Source organism: Selaginella moellendorffii, unplaced genomic scaffold, assembly GCF_000143415.4.
Source record: "Selaginella moellendorffii unplaced genomic scaffold, v1.0 SELMOscaffold_27, whole genome shotgun sequence".
In the NCBI taxonomy this organism is placed as follows: Eukaryota; Viridiplantae; Streptophyta; class Lycopodiopsida; order Selaginellales; family Selaginellaceae; genus Selaginella; species Selaginella moellendorffii.
In genome coordinates, this window is record NW_003314288.1 from 1,740,603 (window position 1) to 1,759,593 (window position 18,991).

At 51.2% G+C, this 18,991-nt stretch overlaps 8 protein-coding genes across 8 annotated transcripts; 5 read left to right on the plus strand and 3 right to left on the minus strand.

Annotated features, from left to right (window-relative positions):
* The first annotated feature begins 35 nt into the window (after positions 1–35).
* On the plus strand, positions 36–2,308 carry LOC9629593. Its single transcript, XM_024680372.1, has 7 exons — positions 36–532; positions 605–691; positions 757–1,014; positions 1,182–1,337; positions 1,411–1,464; positions 1,522–1,668; positions 1,764–2,308. The coding sequence occupies exons 1-7, from the start codon at positions 389–391 to the stop codon at positions 2,136–2,138; spliced, it is 1,221 nt and encodes a 406-aa protein (XP_024536140.1). The 5' UTR covers positions 36–388; the 3' UTR covers positions 2,139–2,308.
* Positions 2,188–4,293, minus strand: LOC112348222 (pentatricopeptide repeat-containing protein At4g02750-like). The gene is made up of 2 exons (XM_024680368.1): positions 2,300–4,293; positions 2,188–2,230 (listed from the first exon to the last, which is right to left on the minus strand). The coding sequence occupies exon 1, from the start codon at positions 4,246–4,248 to the stop codon at positions 2,311–2,313; it is 1,938 nt and encodes a 645-aa protein (XP_024536136.1). The 5' UTR covers positions 4,249–4,293; the 3' UTR covers positions 2,188–2,230; positions 2,300–2,310.
* An 860-nt stretch (positions 4,294–5,153) lies between these two features.
* Positions 5,154–6,926, plus strand: LOC112348203 (pentatricopeptide repeat-containing protein At4g02750-like). Its single transcript, XM_024680336.1, has one exon. The coding sequence runs from the start codon at positions 5,154–5,156 to the stop codon at positions 6,924–6,926; it is 1,773 nt and encodes a 590-aa protein (XP_024536104.1).
* On the plus strand, positions 6,922–7,896 carry LOC9629594 (probable protein phosphatase 2C 60). Its single transcript, XM_002975294.2, has one exon. The coding sequence runs from the start codon at positions 6,958–6,960 to the stop codon at positions 7,858–7,860; it is 903 nt and encodes a 300-aa protein (XP_002975340.2). The 5' UTR covers positions 6,922–6,957; the 3' UTR covers positions 7,861–7,896.
* A 1,085-nt stretch (positions 7,897–8,981) lies between these two features.
* On the plus strand, positions 8,982–10,397 carry LOC112348204 (pentatricopeptide repeat-containing protein At4g02750-like). Its single transcript, XM_024680337.1, has one exon. It carries the CDS (start codon positions 8,982–8,984, stop codon positions 10,395–10,397), a length of 1,416 nt encoding a protein of 471 aa, XP_024536105.1.
* A 2,898-nt stretch (positions 10,398–13,295) lies between these two features.
* Positions 13,296–13,995, minus strand: LOC9629596 (60S ribosomal protein L24). Its single transcript, XM_002975413.2, has one exon. It carries the CDS (start codon positions 13,924–13,926, stop codon positions 13,438–13,440), a length of 489 nt encoding a protein of 162 aa, XP_002975459.1. The 5' UTR covers positions 13,927–13,995; the 3' UTR covers positions 13,296–13,437.
* A 138-nt stretch (positions 13,996–14,133) lies between these two features.
* Positions 14,134–15,777, plus strand: LOC9629957 (protochlorophyllide reductase). The gene is made up of 5 exons (XM_002975296.2): positions 14,134–14,270; positions 14,342–14,419; positions 14,475–15,009; positions 15,069–15,427; positions 15,488–15,777. Exons 1-5 carry the CDS (start codon positions 14,217–14,219, stop codon positions 15,641–15,643), a joined length of 1,182 nt encoding a protein of 393 aa, XP_002975342.1. The 5' UTR covers positions 14,134–14,216; the 3' UTR covers positions 15,644–15,777.
* Positions 15,778–15,809: 32 nt separating this feature from the next.
* Positions 15,810–17,132, minus strand: LOC112348205 (rubisco accumulation factor 1.1, chloroplastic-like). Its single transcript, XM_024680338.1, has one exon. The coding sequence runs from the start codon at positions 17,130–17,132 to the stop codon at positions 15,810–15,812; it is 1,323 nt and encodes a 440-aa protein (XP_024536106.1).
* Between the last annotated feature and the right edge of the window lie 1,859 nt (positions 17,133–18,991).

Below are 18,991 nucleotides of genomic sequence, written 5' to 3' on the forward strand. Positions count from 1 at the left end.
TACCTGGTCTTGCACAGAGAGAGACGTGAAGCTCTGCAGGGCGTTTGTTTATAAATGTTCGCTAGTGACAAGTGATTCCTGTTCCATGAAATGGATGGGCATCCTGGCACTATCCACCAAAAGAGGAGAGCACAAAAACAAAGCCATAAACTAAGAGCTAGTGGGAAAAAAGAAGAAGACACTCACTCTCATGTCGTAGTCCTTGCAGCTTTGAGTTGTGCTACCGCTGAGCTTGCTAATCCACAGGCTGGGATTTGGAATCCACCTTTCCCTCATCATACTGTCCAGATTTTGGGAGAATGTAGCCAATTATGAAGCTCCGGGAACTCGGAGGAGGAGGAGGAACAGCACCACCACCAAGAACAAGAAGATCAAGACGAAGACGAAGATGGTCACAATGATTTTGCTCTGGAAGCTGCTTTTGCTGCTGCTGCTGCTCGGAGGATCCCAGGTAGCCTCGTCCACCAGCGTCCTGGAGGAGATCGAGCAGCATTTGAAGCGGATAAACAGGCCACCCGTGAAGACGATCGAGGTAGAACTTTCACATACTTTCGGAGCTTTTCTTGGGTTGGTTCCTCTCAAACTTTGCTTTTGTAATGTGTAGTCTCCCGACGGGGATATCATCGACTGTATACTCATCCAGCATCAACCCGCTTTCGATCATCCCGGACTCCGAGGATCCACAGCCAAGGCATGCCTTCTCTTATCCTTCACTCTTACCGAGATGAAAACGTTTGATGGTTTATCACTCTCCAGGTAGCTCCAGAGTCGAGACCAGTGAGCCACCAACACCGGCTGCAATCCTTGGAGCAGCGAAGCTTCCAGCTATGGCAGCAGCACGGCAGATGCCCCAGCGGCACCATCCCGCAGAGAAGAACGACCACCAAAGACATCCTTCGCTTCGGCGGCTCCGCTCGAAAGTATGGCAGAAAATCTCACCGCAGCGCCCACCACCGGAAGTTCAACTCGAGCTTCATACCTCCGGGAGCAAACGGCGTATCCATGAGTCACGAGGTAACCTGGATCATCGTCTCTTCTCTTCTCTTCTCGTTAAATCTTAGTGTAGCTCTTAAATCTTCTATAGCTGCCTGCCTCCTTGCAACCTTCGTTCTCTCTAGCTTCTTCTCAGATCCATCTCTTCTTCAAACTCTTTCTCAAAGCTGGATATCTTTGTCTTGCAGCATGCCATAGCTTACGTCCAAGGCGGTGAGTACTACGGAGCACGAGCAAGCATCAACGTCTGGAACCCGGCCGTGGAAGGAAACTCCGAGTTTAGCCTCTCACAAGTGTGGATCCTCAGCGGATCCATTGGCAACAGCATCGAGGCCGGATGGCAAGTAAGATATTTGTTTTTGGTGCTGCTTAAACATGACTTCCCGGAACTCTTCGTGATGTAATTGACGCTCACAGGTGTTTCCAGGCATGTATGGCGACCAATATCCCCGGCTCTTCATCTACTGGACGGTAAGCTCTCCGAGGAACTTCCCACCTTGACAAGCTCAAACTGCCATTTTCAAACAGAGTGATTCGTACCAAGCCACTGGCTGCTACAACCTTCTCTGCTCGGGCTTCGTCCAGACCAGCACCGAGATCCTGATCGGTGGTGCCATTGCTCCCTCGTCTTCCTCGGATGGCACGCAGTACGATATCAGCATTCTCATCTGGAAGGTAACTCTTTGAAACTGTCCATCCAAGAGCTTGAGCTGTTCTTCCAAAGTTTGAGCCTTGGTGATCCTTTGCTCGCTCTAACTTTTCCTGTCCAGGATCCTCAAGAAGGTAACTGGTGGCTGGAATACGGTGACCGGATCGTTGGCTACTGGCCAGCATTCCTGTTCACGGAGCTCGCTTCGTCCGCCAGCGTCGTCGAGTGGGGCGGCGAAGTCGTCAACACTCGTCCGCAAGGCAAGCACACCTCCACGAAGATGGGAAGTGGCATGTATGCCGACGCCGGGTTTTCTCGAGCGAGCTACTTTCGAGACCTGCGAGTTGTCAACGAGCGCAACTCGCTGCAGCTCCCCAGCAACCTCCAGACTTACGCGGCGCATCCAAACTGCTATAATATCATCCAGGGGATCGACAAGATGTGGGGGAGCTTCTTCTACTATGGAGGTCCCGGAAACAGTCCAAACTGTCCCTGATTATGTTGTGAAGCAAAAGTGAGGATAGAGAAACACAAAGAAACGAAGCGTACCTTTGAGCTTATCCTCGAGGAGTTTTCTTAGCTTTCTCTCTGCGCAAAAGAGTTCCTCAGTAGCTTAATGCTTAGCAAACTCTAGCCAGAGAAAAAAAAACAACTTACCTTGAGTTGTCTCATGTTTGCTTCTCCTCCGCAAAGATGTTTGCCAAGAGCATGTAAGGCCCGACACTCCCTGGATCAACCCCAAACGCATTCTCCGCAGCCAAGGCACCAAGTTTGTCCTCCCCGTGAGTTCTACAAGACCCGGCCAAGGAAGTCCAGGCCACAACGTCCGGCAAAAACGGCATCGTTTCCAGCAAGCTCTCGGTCTCCATCAATCGTCCGGCTCTTCCCAACATGTCAAGAAAGCAGTGATAGTGATCAACCTCGGGTGCCACCCCAAAGTCCCCTTGCATCGACACAAAGTTCTCGCGAGCTCGCTCCAGGAGTCCGGAATGGCAGCACGAAGTGAGAACCGCAGTGAAACTTATCCCATCTGGTCTCACTCCACAGAGTACCATCTTCCAAAACCAGTCAAGAACAACGCTGTAGTGATCCTTGTCCACGGCAAAAGCCGACAGCATGATGTTCCACGAGAACACATCCGGCTCCGGGATCTTTCCAAAAATCTCCCTTGCTTGAGCCAGCCTCCCGTTGTTCACGTAAGCAGCAAGGATTCCATTCCACACCACCAGATTTTTGTGCTGGATCGTGTCGAAGATCTCTCTCGCCTTGTCCAAGTCCCCGGCATGAGCGTGTGCTGCGACCACCGCGTTCAAGGCCACAACACTTTGCTCGGGCATTTTGTTTAAGACGCTCTCGGACTTTTCCACCAGGCCATTGCTCGAGTAAACTCCAAGCATCGCATTCCAGGCCACCATATCTCTCACCGGCATGGAATCAAACATGGCCTTGGATCTCTCAACCTCTCCTGCTTGAGCAAGCGCAGTGATAATCGTGGTCGATGATAGAGCGTCGTGGAGAGGCATTAGATCGAAAGCTTTCTCCATATCATCTTGGAGCTGGCCAGCAGCCAACCCGGACAGCAGCGAGTTCCAAGATATCGCATCACGCTCGGGCATCTCATCGAAAGTCCTCTTTGCTTCGAGAGAGTGCCCGTTCTGCGCATATCCCTGGAGAATCGCGTTCCAGGACACCACGCCTCTCTCCTCCAGCATTTGGAACAAGCTCGCGGCCTCCTCCAGGCGTCCGTTCTGGGCCAGCGCGCTCAGCATCGCATTGCAGCACTGGGAATCCACGCTGGGGATCTTCGCGAAGATGGCGCTGGCCTCCTCCACGAGCCCTCTGGCGGCGTACGCCTGGATCATCGCCGTGCAGTGGACCACGTTGCGCGATGGAATGGAGTCGAAGAGCGCCCTCGCCTCGCGCACCATTCCCCTGCGCGCAAACGCCTGGATCGCCGCGCCCATGGTCACGGAGCTGGATTGCGGGATCTTGCCCAGCATCTCCATCGCCTGGTGGGCGCTTCCAAATTCCGCGATCGCGGCGAGAGCCACCGTCCAGGAGACCACATTCCTCCCAGGAGGCATTGCTGCAAAGAGTTCCAGCGCCTCCTCAAGATGCCCTTTTCTGGCATTTGCTGCAATGATGCAAGTCCACACAAGAGCATCCCACTGCGGCATCCGATCGAACAGCGCTTTTGCCTCCCCGGCCTGGCCAAGATCCGCGTAGCCTTTGAGGAGATTCGTCCACGAGTAAACGTCCGATCGGCCGATCCCATCGAAGAGCTGCTTAGCCTCGCAGAGATGCCCGTTGCGGGCATATGCGTGCATCATCATGTTGTGCGAGAAGGCGTCGGGGCGGGCGATGCCATCGAAGACGCGCCGCGCGTCGCCAGCGCTCCCGCACCGCCCATACATCTCCACCACCAGATTCCACAGGAAAGTAGCGGTGCTTCTGCGGCTGCCGCCATCACCGCTAGCAAGGAGATTGCCTGTGGCGTCGTGGAGGCGGTGAGCGTGCCGGAGATCCAAGCACGACCGCAGCAGCTGGGCGAGGGAGGAGACATCGATCCGTGGATGCTCCTCTCGCAGGAAATGCTTAAGCAGCATGTAAGCATTATGTGGCGCCAAATTTCAAATTTATGCGAATCTCCGTTCTAGGGCTCTTGAGGGCGGCCGACAGTGCTCGATTGGATGGGCCGATCAGCATGTTCGACGTGGATCGTGGACTACTAGGGCGGGTGCGTAATCCAGGCTAGCCAAAGGTATGCGATCTACCTGGATTTCGTCGTGGTCTGCGACGGCAGCCAAGTTTCCAGCCTCTGCGCATCGCGCTTGCACGCCGAGCTCTTGCAAGCTAGATCCGGAGGACTATGGATCATCCACCTAATTGGGCATTCGAAACTATTGTTTTTAGTATATCTTTCGTTCCTTTGTGAAAGAACACATGCACATGAGAGAAGTAGTAACAATAGTCGAGGACGTTGTTCTTGAGCCAGGCGGTGGTGGCGCGAGGCGGCGATGCTGTGGATGGCGTTGTTTGGGTGATTTAGTCTATACATGTTACATATTTTAAATCTTGTCATGCCGAAACTTTCCTGATTTCTGCCCCGTGCTTGCCAAGTTTTGTTGGAGTGTTTCCTCAGGGTTGAAAAACGCTCCAGATGGTTCCAGAGCATTTGAAAGCTCCGAAAAACACTTTGTCCAAAATCAAAAACTATTGTTTATCGTTAGCGTGCCAACACAAAATTGTTTAAAAAGTCTGATGAATTTCTATATTATGACAAAGAATATTTTTGGATTTATGAAAATTATCCCTCAACAGTGCCAACCTTGTTGGCTTGGGCGTACACATCCGGCAGCACAGCATTGGGCGACGGCATGGAATCTAAGAGTGCCCTAGCATCCCCCTGCGAGCAACACAGCAGAGACCGTCTTGGCGGAAATGCTTGAGGAGCATAAGCCAAACATACTTCTTAGCTTTGGAGCGTCAATGTGGCGCCAAATTCAAATTTATGCGAAGCTCTGTTCTAGGGCTCTTGAGCGCCGAGGAAAGAGCTCACAGTGCTCGACTGGAGGAGATATCATGCGCCCAGCTGCTCCGATCATGCGCCAAATCCAAAGATTTGCAGCTTGGCAGAGAGATCCACACCCGCATCTGCAACAGCGATCGCGGGCGCAGCCGCTACCTTGCCAATCTCCTCATCACCATGTATGCCGAGTGCGGCAGCGTCGGCGAAGCCTATCGCGTCTTCCAAGCCATCGAAACCCCCAACATCTTCTCCTGGAATTACATCCTTAATGCATTTGCCCAGAATGGGTATCTGGCAGAGGCTAGAAGAGTCTTCTCCCTCGCTACTGAGAAAGATGTTTTCACCTGGACGACCATGGTCAGCGCGTTTGCACTTTCAGGACACTTGAAAGATGCTCGCAAGTGTTTTGAGAATATGCCCGTACGAAACGCTGTGTCTTGGACAGTGCTTCTTACAGCAAATGCCCAAGGGAGGCATCCTTTTGCGGCAAAAGTAATCTTTGATGCAATGCCTCACTGGGATGCTGTCTCGTGGACTGCGATGATGGCCGCATACAATCAGGCAGGAATGGTTGAAGAATCTAAAACAGTGTTTGAGGCGATGGCAGAGCGCGACGAAATCGCTTGGATTTCTATGATTGGTGCATATGCCCAGAGCGGGGAATTGAATCAATCTAAGGAGCTGTTTGATCGAATGCCTGCACACAATGCCGTAGCGTGGAACGCAATTACGTTCTCTTACACAAACGTCGGCGATCTTGCGACAGCCATCTCGATCTTTCAGTCGATGCCGGAGAGGGATTCGATAACTTGGGCAGCTATGGTAGCGGCATTTGCCCAAGAAGGGGAAATGGACATTGCTCGGGAGTTTTGGAGACGATGCTCTCAGTGGGATTCTGTGTCGTGGAACGCAATGATCGCCGGATCTGCGCAGTCGGGGGATCTCTTCGCAGCAAGAACAATCTTTGCAAGAATGGTTGGCCGCACGCTCATTTCCTGGAATGTTTTGATCGGAGCTTGCGTGACTGCGGGACATCTGGCAGCTGCAGTGGAAGCGTTTAATCGGATGCCATCGCGAGATGCTGTGGCATGGAACGCGATCATCACCGGGCATGCCCAGGAGCGAGATCTGGCCGCGGCGAGAGAGATCTTTGATCGATCGCCCGAGCAGGACGTGGTCTCGTGGAACACGATGATCACGGGCTACGCGCAGGCGGGGCGATTGCGCGACGCAGACCAGCTCTTCCGCGCCATGCCTGCGCGCGAGGTGAGCTCCTGGAACGCAATGATTGCAGCGCTCGCCCAGCGCGGGCAGCTCGAGGAATCGATGCTGCTCTTCCACGCCATGGTCCTGGATGGATTCAAGGCCGACGACGTGAGCTTCGCGAGCGTGCTGGGGGCGTGCGGCCACTCGGGGCTGCTGGAGAAAGGGTGGAGCTACTTTGAGCTGATGATCCGGGACTGGCGAATGCGCCCGCGGATCGAGCACTACCACTGCCTGATCGGTGTTCTTGGACGAGCTGGCGAGCTGGAGAGGGCCGAATCGGTCGTCCACTCCATGCCATTCCAGCCGGACCTCCTGTCCTGGACGGCGCTCCTTGGGGCATGCTCGATCCATGGCGACGTGGATCGAGGGCTGCGAGCTGCGAGATGGGCGGCGATGGAAATGGATCATCGCGAGGACAGTCCCATTCACGTACTGCTCTCCAATCTTTTCGCTACAAACTCACTGCCCTTTATAAAAGGTCTTTCATAAAAGTATATGCAAGAGCCCTAATTTTAAGGACATGGCGAGCACGGTGATCATGCTTGGCTATGGCGACATGGATGCGAGTGAAACGGCCTGCATGGAGATGCGAGCCAACACCGAAGGACGCACCACGGATGGAAGCTTGGATGATTTGCGCTGGGGTGCGTGCTCGATCCAGGGCTGGCCAGATTACATGGAAGACAGGTATGCAATCTGCGTGGACAACAAGGATCTCATCGTGGGGGTCTACGACGGCCACAAGGGCAGCAAAGTTTCCAGTCTCTGCGCATCGCGCTTGCACGCCGAGCTCTTGCAAGCTCGAGCTGGAGGACTCCCACTATCAGATTCCTTGGTCCAAACCTTCATGGCGATAGACGAAAAAGTTGGACAAGACGAGAGTTTGAAGCACGAGGGAAGCACGGCTTTGGTGGTGGTCATTACCGACGGGAAGATGGTGGTGGCAAACGCGGGAGATTGCCGGTGTGTGCTTAGCAGGCAAGGACGAGCTCTGGAGCTATCCACGGATCATCACGGGGATGTGGGTGATGAGAGATCCCGGGTGATGAGAGCTGGGGGTTATGTGCATGGTGACCGTGTCTACCACGGGAGTTTGGAACTGGGAGTGTCCAGGGCCATTGGGGATTTTGGCTTCAAGACCAACGCTGGCTTGCGACAAGACGAGCAAGTGGTGATTGCGAAGCCTGAGGTAAGGGAGGAGGAGATTGGGGAGAATGACGAGTTCCTCGTGGTGGCGAGCGATGGCATTTGGGGTTCAAGGTCCAGTGATGAAGTGGTGAACTTTGTGGCGGACAGGCTGAGGAATGGAGTGGCGAGTTTGTCTGGTATGTGTAGGGATCTAGCTGAGAGCTGCCTGGTTTCTGATAGCAAGCATTCTTCTTCTAGAGACAACATGACTGTTGTGATTGTTCGATTCAAGTGAGTTAATACATGATCCAGAGATCGACTTTTCCTTCAAGGTCTCATCACCTGAACATCATAATCGCTGCAACTCTAATCTTGAACTGGGCTACATGATATTTTATCCAAAAAGACGCAACGCATATCATTGCGTTCTGAAGAAGAGATTATCAAGATGAGGAAGAGCTGACACCAGCGTAATGAGATGTCTAATGCCCACTCGCCTAGAAGCTTTCAACAATTTTGTAAGGCACAGTGCATATCAAATGAGTACCACTTAAAAAAAGACAAAATAATTATATAAACTTAATCACAAATTGAAGTAAAAATTTAAAACTAACTTTTAAATTTTAAGAAAGTAAGGTTCATATGATTGAATTTTAATAAAGTGCTCCTAATCAACTATGAGATTGCTTGGTCCAGAAAGATGGTGGTGCTTAGCAGGCAAGGAAGAGCTCTGGAACTACGTGGGTGATGAGAGGTCCCAGGGAATGAGAGCTGGGGGGTATGTGGTTGGTGACTGGAAGTTGAGTGTTCAGGGCCTTTCGGGATTTTGGCTTCAAGACCGAGGGAGAACGATGAGTTCCTTGGCGAGTGATGCCGGTCGAGTGATGAAGTGGTGGACTTTCTGGCGGACAAGGAGTTATCTGGTATCTGTATTCTGTAGGGATCTGCCTGAGAGCTGCGTTGTTTCTGATAGCAAGCATTCTTCTTCTAGAGACAACATGGCTGTTGTTATTGTTTGATTCAAGTGACTTTTCCTTCATGATCTCGGCTGCGATCTTTGCCGAGCAGCTCAGATCCTGTGCCAAGCTCGAGGATCTCGTCCGAGGGAAGCAGATCCACAGTTCTATCCGTCAATCCTACCTCCGCAACGACAGATTCCTTGCAAATTTGCTCATAGACATGTATGGCAAATGCGGGTGCCTGGATTCCGCTGTAAGCGTCTTCCAAGCCATTTCCAATCCAAATGTCTTCTCGTGGAATATCATAATCGCTGCCTGCTCTCACAACTCGGATCTTGAACTAGGTACATTATATTTCATGAAAATGAGCCAACGAGATGCTTTGTCCTGGACAACACTTGTTTCTGCATATGCCCATAGAGGGCAATTGCTACTAGCACAGAAAATATTTTCTGCCATGCCGATGTGGGACGCTGTGTCGTGGAACTCACTGATGTGGGGACTCGCGGAGGATGGTCAAATTGAAGAGGCGTGGAAGATGATCCATGCAATGCCAGTACCAGACATAGTATCATGGACCGTGATCATCCAAGCACTCGCTGATGCCGGCGACGTTCCAAGAGCTCGAGAAATATTCGATGCGATGATCCAGAGAAATGGAGTCACTTGGCAATTGCTCGTCAGCGGGTATGCCCAGCTCGGGCATACGAACGATGCAAAGTTCCTGTTTGGTCGAATGCCACAGCACAGCCTCGTGTCGTGGAACTCAATGCTTGCTTGTTATTCGCAATCCGGGAATCTCGGGGAGTCAAAGAAAACGTTTGATGGAATGAGAATAAAGGACGTGGCATCTTGGACTAGCATCATGACAGCATATGCCCGTTGTGGGCATCTTGCAGATGCCGAGAGAATTTTCACCGAGATGCCAAAGAAGGACGTGGTTGCATGGAACGCTCTCGCGGTGGCCTACAACGACATGGAAATGTTTGAGAGGTGCGACGAATGTTACAAGAAGATGCCGCATTGGAATTTGGTGTCTCTCAATGGGTATCTCCACATGATATGCATTGAAAATGCCAAACAAGCCAAGGAGTTCTTCGATTCTATGCCAAGGAAGAACTCAATCTCCTGGAACAACATCCTGGCAGCCAGCCTCCGCCATCACAAACTCACAGACACGAAGGCGGTGTTTGATCGATCGCCAAAACACACTCCAGTGGCCTTAAGCACGATGCTCCAAGCGCTTGTCCTGGAAGGTGATCACAGCTCCTTCGACCAAGCAGAGCTTCTCTATCGCGAAATCCCGAACAAGGAACAGGACCTCTTTGCGTCGAGCCTCATGATCGCGGGGTACGCCCAGCGTGGAGAGCTAGATAAATCCAGGAGAGTGTTCGATTCCATGGAAGCGTGGGACTTTGTGTCGTGGACGGCGATCATCCAGGCCCACGCTCACAATGCCCAGATCGATCCGGCGCTAGAGCTCCTGCGACTGATGTGCCTAGATGGCTCCAGCAGCCCAAATGAGGTGACCCTCCTCGCCATCCTCAATGGCTTCGCCCATTGCGGCTTGGCGGAGGAATGCTGCGCTTTCTTCCTCTCAATCGAGCCCGACTTTGGAATCCATCCCACACTGGACCACTACTGCTGCGTGGCTGACCTGCTCGGCCGCGCCCGGCGGTTGGACGAGGCCGAGGAGCTCGTCGCCACCATGCCCTTCCTCCCAGACGCCATCGCGTGGGCAACGCTGCTGGGAGCCTGCCGGATCCACGGGGATGCCGCCCGGGGAGCCAGGATCTATGGCCGGGTCATGGACCTGGATCCCACTCACGCGCCATCGCTGCTGCTCGCCTCGCGCATTGCGGCCGACGAGTGATCGCGAGCATACGCGCATTTCATGTTTTAGTCGAAAGTGTAATTATATTAAATAAGTGGCACTAACCAAAAAGAAGAATTTCTAACTTACTATTAGAATCCCTCACCAGAGGCAGATTATGTCCAATTCAATGAGCGGAGCCTTGTTCTTTTCAGGAATGTGTCTCCCAAGGGCTTTGAAAGCAGTGCTGAAGCTGTAGATCATACCCCGATCTTCATGCTGGATAATGTTGGAGGCACAGTGAGTGAACGGATATGCGATGGTGTAAGATCGTTTTGAGGGACCGCGAGCCTGGAGAGCAGCAATGTTGATATTGCTCGCCACCTGGTTGCAGAGCAAGGTGGAACACTGTGGGAGGTATGACTTGACAATGGTGTGTGAGAGGGGGGATTCTAGCGTTCCAGTTGATGGCCAAGGATATGCCCACCCCCAAATGTATGGTAAAATGTTTAAAATATTAGATATATATTAGATAAATATGTTAGATAATGCATTCCCTGGATGATGAGCTTGCTCCTACTTGCTTCGCTATCAACAATAGTATGTGAATTGATTTTTATTATGTCCAAAAAATTACGTTCCAAAACAAATTGGGCTTCCAAGTTGAGGTTCATTGTTATCTTTGATATTACAAGAAACCTATAAATCATCCTTCATCTACTGACTAGCACTTGAAATTACACCTTTTGAAGGATGATAAATTAAGTGTCTTAATGGTCATCAAACTCAACCATGAATCAAATTTTAGTATTTTCTTAATAAATATAACAATTATTTGTAAGTTAATCTTCTAGAGCTAAATTAACAATTCTAACAGTTTGGCAGGATTCTAAGCCGGTCACATTGCCAATTTGTCTGATTAATTGGCTGAAAATGACAGTTGCTAAGACTCTTAGAACCAAAATCCTTTTTAGGATCACCATGATGCCAAACCTTTACCTGGTATGATCAGTAATGGTGCTTCAATACCACTGATATCCACCCAAATCCTACCTTCTGTATTTCTCCCTCCTTTTATACCTTGACATACCTTGCTCACCAAGCCTAAACCATCCAAGCCAAAACTATCCACCATCCAAACATGTAGAGTCCCATATAACATCATAAATGGAACCCCAAAAGTTCATTCCCATCATTATATTCCAAGCGCTTGTTTTCAGATACCTGGAGTAGCAAACAATGAAACTTTCGTTGTCAAGCCTCAGTTACTTGCATTTCTCCTCACCTCATTGTAATAGAGTCTTGAATTGCATTTGTGGAACCATTGAATGCAAGATTTAATAGGTATAGCCCATATCCAAGGGGAGCACACGCTACTTTACTTCCTTTTACACTACCCTGCATAAAAAGAAGAAAAATATCAAAAATCAAAAAATCACACAACCTTGAATAATGCAAAAATGGAAACACCTCCAACAATGAGAAAGGTGCAAAGGTATTCAAGACACTACAAAATTGTCCTCATGAGCATCACTGGATTCAAAAGAGAAAAAAGGGAGCACACATAAATACCAGCCAGCTTTTCAGATTCATTACATATACTTGCAATTGTTTTTGATGATTTTGTCAAAACCTGGAAACAAAACTCTCAACTATAAACTTTAAAGAACAAGTGAGAAAAGCAAGTGAAATCTAAAAGCTCATCTAGGATAGCTGTTTTAAAGCCTAGATTCCACAAGCGAGATCAATAGAATTTATAATGTTGGCACTCCAATAGGCCCATATTGGAGCTTGGGAGGTTCTCTTAAGGATAAGCATTGAAAAAAAAGAGTAGCAGTGTGAGCTCTTCCACTGCAACAAGACATTATTGACACTAAAGCCTCCATTTTGGAAATGGAAAATATTAATTTGAGAAATGTTGACAATACTAATATGTATGATTAACTTTATCACAGGTATATTATGGCCATAATTATGTCCTTGCCCTTGTTCTTAAAAATAGGTAATAATAGCATCAATCTCTCCTTATTCTTAAATATATAGTATCAATTTTTATTAAAACAAGAGTATCTCTTATAGAAAGTGGAACTTGCAACTATGAGTGGAAAAAGTGATATTTTATAATGTTATGTCTATCGAAGAATATTATTAAAGGTGGCTAGAACAAGTGCATGCAGAAGTCCCACAAAGTTATGATAGAATCCTAGCTATAATATACTTAACTTGGTCTGCTTTGATAAATTTGGCTTTGTATGAAATAAAAAGCTTAACATCAAATTGCATAATTAATTTAAATAACTTTTTGATGAAGACAATGTAATTACTAGAAAATATTGTTACAATTATAACATATCCAAATACATGTTTGAAAATGTCCATGAGTGGCTATGCTCAAACCACCCACTCCCTTTGGAATAATGTGGGAAACTCATGTAAACACCATGTATCATACTCAAAATGGTAGGTGGCAATTATTGTAAAGTGATTGAACTAACATCTTTAGTAAAATCAAAGGAGAAAGTTATTGCAAAGGAATATGAAATTTAATTCCTTTATTAAAGTGCTCAGTTTATATATAGGAATAAGTTGTTTAAATTGAAATCAATTCGATAAATAATAATATATAATATCATTAATATCAAATATCAAATCAAAATACAAAAAAAAATCGCTTTCCTGAAAACTTAATCCACCTTACATAACTTCTCCTAGAATGTGAAGTTTAGGTCACAAAAAGCAAGGGCATATTCACTGAATACTTCAAAGCTTTCAGGGAAATCGAGCTTTGTCTGTCGCATGCTTTCAATATGCTCTTTCCGCAAGCTTCAAGACGCTCGTAGACGCTTAGATTTTCTGACGAATAGAGACGAAGAAATCCACTCCACACTCCCCAGCACTTTCAAATGCATTTTCCCTGTGGTAGGAAGTTCACCCTCGTCACTAAGCAATCGATCCGACTCGCGAGAAAAATTTACCACCATTCTTACCAAAATATTTTCCAACACAAATAAGCAAACAAAACCACAAAGACTGGCATTGATCCGAGAACAAATCCCAGACTCGCGATCTCTCCCTCTCGATCGATCCATCATCTCATAGATCAGCGCTTGCCGCCACCGCCGCCGAGCTTGGGCCCCTTGGAGACAGGCCCCCGCTGGATGGGGGCTTTCACCTTGGTGGCCTTAGACAGCACTTCGGCCTTCTTCGCCTTCTTCTCGTCCTTGGTCTTCTTGATTCTCTCCTTGATCTCCTTGAGCGCCGCCTGGCGTGCCGCTTCTCTCACCTCCGTCTTCTCGGCCCTCTTCTTCTGGATCACCTCCAGCGACGCGCCGACGATGGAGCGCGAGTAGGGCTTGGTGTTGGCCCGGCGCTTCCTCTTCACCGCCTCGGCCTGGGCGTCCTTCTTGTTGGCCTTGCGGTAGAGCTGCGTCCAGGTGAGCTTCACGGGCTTGAGCCGGTTGTGGAAGTAGCGCTTGCACTTCGAGTTCACGAAGAGGAACACCTGCGAATCAGCTCGCACGAAGCGAATGCCGCGACCCGGGTAGATCTTGGCACCGCTGAAGCGGCATACCTCCGTCTTGAGCACCATCGCCGCCCTCCTCTCTCCCCTTCGGCCGGCTGCGCAAGAACCCTAGAAGGAAACCCTAAACCTAACTTTTTTGGCCTGCTTACCCACCGGGTTCGATTCCTGTCAACACCTCTAAACCCTGAACCCCGTGCTCAGGGCTTTAGTGGATAAACCACATGGGCCATGACACGTGGCGGGCATCGAATGGCCCCGCTCAGAGATTTTTGCGGATAAGAATATTTGAGATTTTATAACCTAGGGGACGGGACAGAGGACGAGAGAGATCTTTTGTTCTTGCGGAGGAGCTGGCTATGGCGGCAGTGGCGTCGTCCTCGGCCACTCTCGGCCTCGCCGCCAACAAAGAGGTACATTTGCAGCATCCCGCATTGGGGATGTAATTCCGCTCGGGAATCACAAATGTGTGTCTGGATTTCAGGTTCTCGCCACATCCGCGAGCAATGCCGGCGCTTCTTCGTTCCTCGGCGCCAAAGTGCGCTGGAATCCGACAATTCAGGTAGAAATCTCGTGTTCTTGTCGAGAATTCACCGAATTCTGTGCGATTTCTCCAGGGTCTCCACGCTGCGAGGCAAATCAGCGCTCCTTCCACGGGCATCAGAGCTGTGGCTGCGCCGGTAGAGACAGCCCGGCCAAAGGAGGCGAAGAAGACGGCCAGGCAATCCACGGTGATAATTACGGGGGCTTCTTCCGGGCTGGGCCTCGCCACCGCCAAGGTTCTAGCCGAGACTGGCGAGTGGCACGTCGTCATGGCGTGCCGGGACTTTCTAAAGGCCGAGAAGGCCGCGCGCTCGGCCGGGATTCCAAAGGGGAACTACACTGTCATGCATCTCGACCTCGCCTCGCTCGACAGTGTCAAGCAGTTTGTGGAGAGCTTCCGGCGCTCCGGAAGGCCGCTGGATTGCCTGGTTTGCAATGCGGCGGTCTACTTCCCGACTGCCAAGGAGCCGACTTACAGCGCCGAGGGATTCGAGCTGAGCGTGGCGACGAATCACTTGGGCCACTACCTGCTGTCCCGGATGCTGCTGGAGGACATGGAGAAGTCGGATCATGCCTCTCGACGGATGATCATCGTCGGCTCCATCACAGGTAAGAAGACGAAGAATCTCGCGAAGATGGATCGAGTGACGAGAGTTTTTCTTGAGTAGGGAACACCAACACGCTGGCTGGCAACGTTCCTCCAAAAGCCAACCTTGGAGACCTCCGGGGCCTCGCGGCTGGGCTAAACGGAGTCCAGTCCTCCCCCATGATCGACGGCGAAGGCTTCGACGGTGCCAAGGCGTACAAGGACAGCAAGGTGTGTAATATGCTCACAATGCAAGAGCTCCATCGCAGATACCACGAAGACACTGGCATCGTCTTCGCGTCGCTCTATCCCGGCTGCATTGCCACGACCGGGCTGTTTCGAGAGCACATCTCGCTCTTCAGGCTCTTGTTCCCGCCGTTCCAGAAGTACATCACCAAAGGGTTCGTGTCCGAGGAGGAATCCGGCAAGAGATTAGCTCAGGTACTGCGAAAAACCATTCCTTTTTCTTTCTCGATCTTAGAGCTTTCTCTCTGCTACCAGGTTGTGAGAGATCCGTGCCTTCAGAAGTCCGGAGTCTACTGGAGCTGGAACAACACCTCTCAATCGTTCGAGAACACGCTGTCCGAGGAAGCCAGTGATCCCGAGAAGGCCAAGAAGCTGTGGGAGATCAGCGAGAAACTAGTTGGACTGAGCTAGCGAGAGATGAGACACACACGAACAGTGCAAGGAAAAATCACGCGCTAACTATCTAGAGAATATTTTGCCGAATGTTCCTGGTTTGAAATATTAGTGGTCAACTAGTCAACGAAAAAGTTTTTATCCGCCAATTATACAGATCGAAGAGATCTTACAAGGTCAACGCTCAGTCCCAATCCTCTTGGGTTTCATCCTCTTGCTCGTCAGATCCTCCCGGAGGTGACAATGCCAGAAGAACTTCGCCGAGAACTTCCAGGCCTTCGTGAAGATCCTTACCACTTTCCAGCGACAATCCTCCTCCTCCAGACGCTACTAAGTAGATCGATCCGGCTTTGATCTCGGACACGGTCCCCTTGTCCACGAGAAGCAGCAGCTCCTCGCTTGGATCATCGCTCTTCTTTCTCTGGAGCCGGAGTTCTCGAGCGTCCGGGAACAAGATGGTGATCGGGGACACCGCTGCTAGAACCGGCTTCCAGCCCGGGAGTGGCACCCAGCCCCGCCACGCCGTGCTCGACCTGTGAATTCTAAACGCTCCCTCGCCGAGAGCCCCGCCGGAAGGAGCCGCTTTGATCGAGCTCGCGTCCGGGTCCGCCACCGGGAGCATCACCAGCCCCGCGGTCTCTCCATACTCGAGCCTCACCACGCTCACCATCTTGGCCGGCTTCTCCTCCTTGCCTGCGAGTGCTTGTTTCTCCACGGGATCTTTCTCACCCAGCGAGCTCGACAGCAAACTCCTGGCGCTTTTCGAGGTGGCGAACTCGAGAGCTTTCCTCAGCGCGTCCTCTCGCTCGCCATCCTTGAGCTCCTTGCTCTGGCGGTACCACCAGAAGGCCAGGCAGTCACCCGGATCCGATGAGAAGAACTCCCTCCCAAACTCACGCTTCCTCCGCTCGAAATCCTTGAGCGCCCTCGCCACGTCCCTGGCGGCCTTGGAGTCGCCCATGGCCCTCTCGATCACGTACTCCGCCGCCACGCGCCGCTGGGGCGCGGACAAGATCCGGAGCTCGTAGAGAATGGCCGCGCCGCCGACATCGAAATCGAAGAACTCTAGCGATTTCGCGTCCATCCCAGTGGAGATGAGAGTGTCCCTCACCTGGCACGCCACCACAATCTGGTTTTGCTCCACGCCCGTGAGCCCCGTCGCCTCGTCCAGTGACGCCGGCGTGTAGCCGGAGCGCATCAGTCCGGGGATGTGCTTGCCATAGTCGTGCCACTGTCCCCGCCGCTCCCGGACGATCTCTAGCTGCTGCTCGGGTGACACCACCGATTCCAGCACGCCCGGCGGTGGGCGGAAGGGCTGATAGAAGGCGTCGCGCCCCCCTGGAGTGTTGCTGAGCAGCAATCTATCCCGCAGGCTGCTGCCACACGCGAATCGGGCGCCTCGCCTGATGCTTGGAGCTGCCGAGTGGATATTGGCGACGGGGGAGACGGGAATCCGGAAGGAGCAGCAGCCCAGGGCGTGAATCTCCATGCCCGCATTGCCCGCCATGGCGTGACGCCAAAGAACCCTAAAGCTAAAACTATTTAAAGCTTTCAAGTGTAACCCTTTTTAGGGCAAGGATGTTAGAACCAAAGTTCTCGTGGTGGGAGGATTGCGTCCCAGAGACCGCCAAGGCCAAGGAGCTCGTCAAGAAAGTTGGCCAGCTCAGCAGGACGTTCCTGTGCGCCGGCAGCGGTACGCTGCCTCTTCCCAAGGGTGGCCTTTCGATCTGGTTTCTCAAGGTATGTCCTTCTTGCTTTTGGAGTCGATTGTTCCTCTTCCTTCGCAGGCAGATGGCTCTCCGACGTTGCTGGCTTTCGATGGATCGACGAGTCCCTCCCCCGCGGCCGTGGAGGGAATCAAAGCCGCAAAGCCTCCGCTTGCCTGCGATCTGGACGTGCATCAACTCGGCAACCTCGCTGCCTCGCTCGTCCAGGACTACAGCGTCAAAGCCGAGCTCCACAAGCTCTGCCTCCGGGAGACCAAGGACAAGTTTGAGCTTGTCCGCGGTGGCGAAGCCAACTCCTCCATGGGAACTCTAGTGCTGGTTCTTCCGCTGCCACACACCGGCGGCGACGTGCTCGTCCACCCGGCATCTGGAAAATCTGGCGAGCTCAAGTTCCCCGTGACATCAAGTGGAGCATCAGAGCTTACCTGGGTGGCGTGCCTCCGGCCGCACAGTGTCGACGTGGGCGAGATCGAGTCCGGGCAGCAGCTCGCGCTCTGGTACAACCTCTGCGCGACGGGGAAACGCAAGCGTGATGATCCCAAGAGGCTGCTTGGTGATCCAAAGTCTTCGCCTCTCTACTGGGTCCTCCGGGAGATTTACGAGGACGACGAGTTTTGCCCCGTCGCTGGCTGCATCCTGGGAATCCCTGGGACCGGAGATAAGCAGTGGGACGATATGATCGTGGAGATGGCGAAGGCGGCAGGCATGGGTGCGAAGAAGGTGGTGGTGTTTAGCCGGTCTGCTGGTGACACTAGCATTAGTCTTTGCAGCGAGACTGGTGTGGGATTGAAGAGTGCTAAAGCGGTGGTGTGGTGCCGGGGCGTGGGTTCGTTTCATTGGGAGAGCGATATGGGAGCGATGTATGGCGATCAGTATGATTCTGTCAAGGCTGACGCGGTGATGGTGGTGGTGCCTTGCCTGGACAGGAGGCGGGCAAACCCGGGTGATGACGATGGTCCGCTTGTGGACTATCAGATCATCTTGGAGGCATCTGATGATGGAGAAGACGAAGAGTGCCCTTTTTTCTTTTGGGACGAAGAGAAAGAGGAGGAGTGACGAAGAGGAAGTGAATTGCAACGGAAGAAGTTTAAAGGAGAGGGAGACAAACCTTTGAAATCTTTGCAGCAAAATATCAAATGAGCTTTTATTTCCACCTTGCAAATCCTCAACAGTACCCAGCTCTATACTGATAATTCTCTGCGTTTCTTCGTATTAGAACAAAACGGGTAGAGACAACTGAAGAGAACAAGAGCTCGATTTTCTTTCTCGTTCTCGTTCGTTCCTGTAGAGTCGACTTTTAGTGTCTTTTCATGTTGATCGGTGAAGCTTCTTATCATCGCTGTCAGCAGCACAAACATTTCTCATCGATGCGGCTGTGACACAAGAAAAAAGAGCTGGAGAGAACTAAAGAAAACGCGAACCTGATAACATGAAGCTCTGTCGAACCGTTGTTTTCTTGTGATCACAGTGATCACGTTGCTTTCCAATGTGTTTTTGGACCGTTGTTTTCATGTAGTTTGCACAGTCGTTGCCCTTCACTCCTTGGACCCTTGACCTACACTTGATTTGTTTCTAAAGTTGAACTGGTGTTCGTTCTTGTAGCATTCTCTTTTAAGACCGTTGTTCTTAAAAACCGTTG

What these genes read in the sequence shown, in the direction of transcription:
- LOC9629957 (XM_002975296.2), top strand. Translation starts at nt 14,217, where the DNA reads ATGGCGGCAGTGGCGTCGTCCTCGGCCACTCTCGGCCTCGCCGCCAAC. An exon ending in GCCTCGCCGCCAACAAAGAG is followed by an intron (nt 14,271 to 14,341) that starts GTACATTTGCAG and finishes TCTGGATTTCAG; the next exon opens with GTTCTCGCCACATCCGCGAG. An exon ending in GCTGGAATCCGACAATTCAG is followed by an intron (nt 14,420 to 14,474) that starts GTAGAAATCTCG and finishes CGATTTCTCCAG; the next exon opens with GGTCTCCACGCTGCGAGGCA.
- LOC112348222 (XM_024680368.1), bottom strand. Translation starts at nt 4,248, where the DNA reads ATGCTGCTTAAGCATTTCCTGCGAGAGGAGCATCCACGGATCGATGTC.
- LOC112348204 (XM_024680337.1), top strand. Translation starts at nt 8,982, where the DNA reads ATGCCGATGTGGGACGCTGTGTCGTGGAACTCACTGATGTGGGGACTC.
- LOC112348205 (XM_024680338.1), bottom strand. Translation starts at nt 17,132, where the DNA reads ATGGCGGGCAATGCGGGCATGGAGATTCACGCCCTGGGCTGCTGCTCC.
- LOC112348203 (XM_024680336.1), top strand. Translation starts at nt 5,154, where the DNA reads ATGCGAAGCTCTGTTCTAGGGCTCTTGAGCGCCGAGGAAAGAGCTCAC.
- LOC9629594 (XM_002975294.2), top strand. Translation starts at nt 6,958, where the DNA reads ATGGCGAGCACGGTGATCATGCTTGGCTATGGCGACATGGATGCGAGT.
- LOC9629593 (XM_024680372.1), top strand. Translation starts at nt 389, where the DNA reads ATGGTCACAATGATTTTGCTCTGGAAGCTGCTTTTGCTGCTGCTGCTG. An exon ending in CACCCGTGAAGACGATCGAG is followed by an intron (nt 533 to 604) that starts GTAGAACTTTCA and finishes TGTAATGTGTAG; the next exon opens with TCTCCCGACGGGGATATCAT. An exon ending in TCCGAGGATCCACAGCCAAG is followed by an intron (nt 692 to 756) that starts GCATGCCTTCTC and finishes ATCACTCTCCAG; the next exon opens with GTAGCTCCAGAGTCGAGACC.
- LOC9629596 (XM_002975413.2), bottom strand. Translation starts at nt 13,926, where the DNA reads ATGGTGCTCAAGACGGAGGTATGCCGCTTCAGCGGTGCCAAGATCTAC.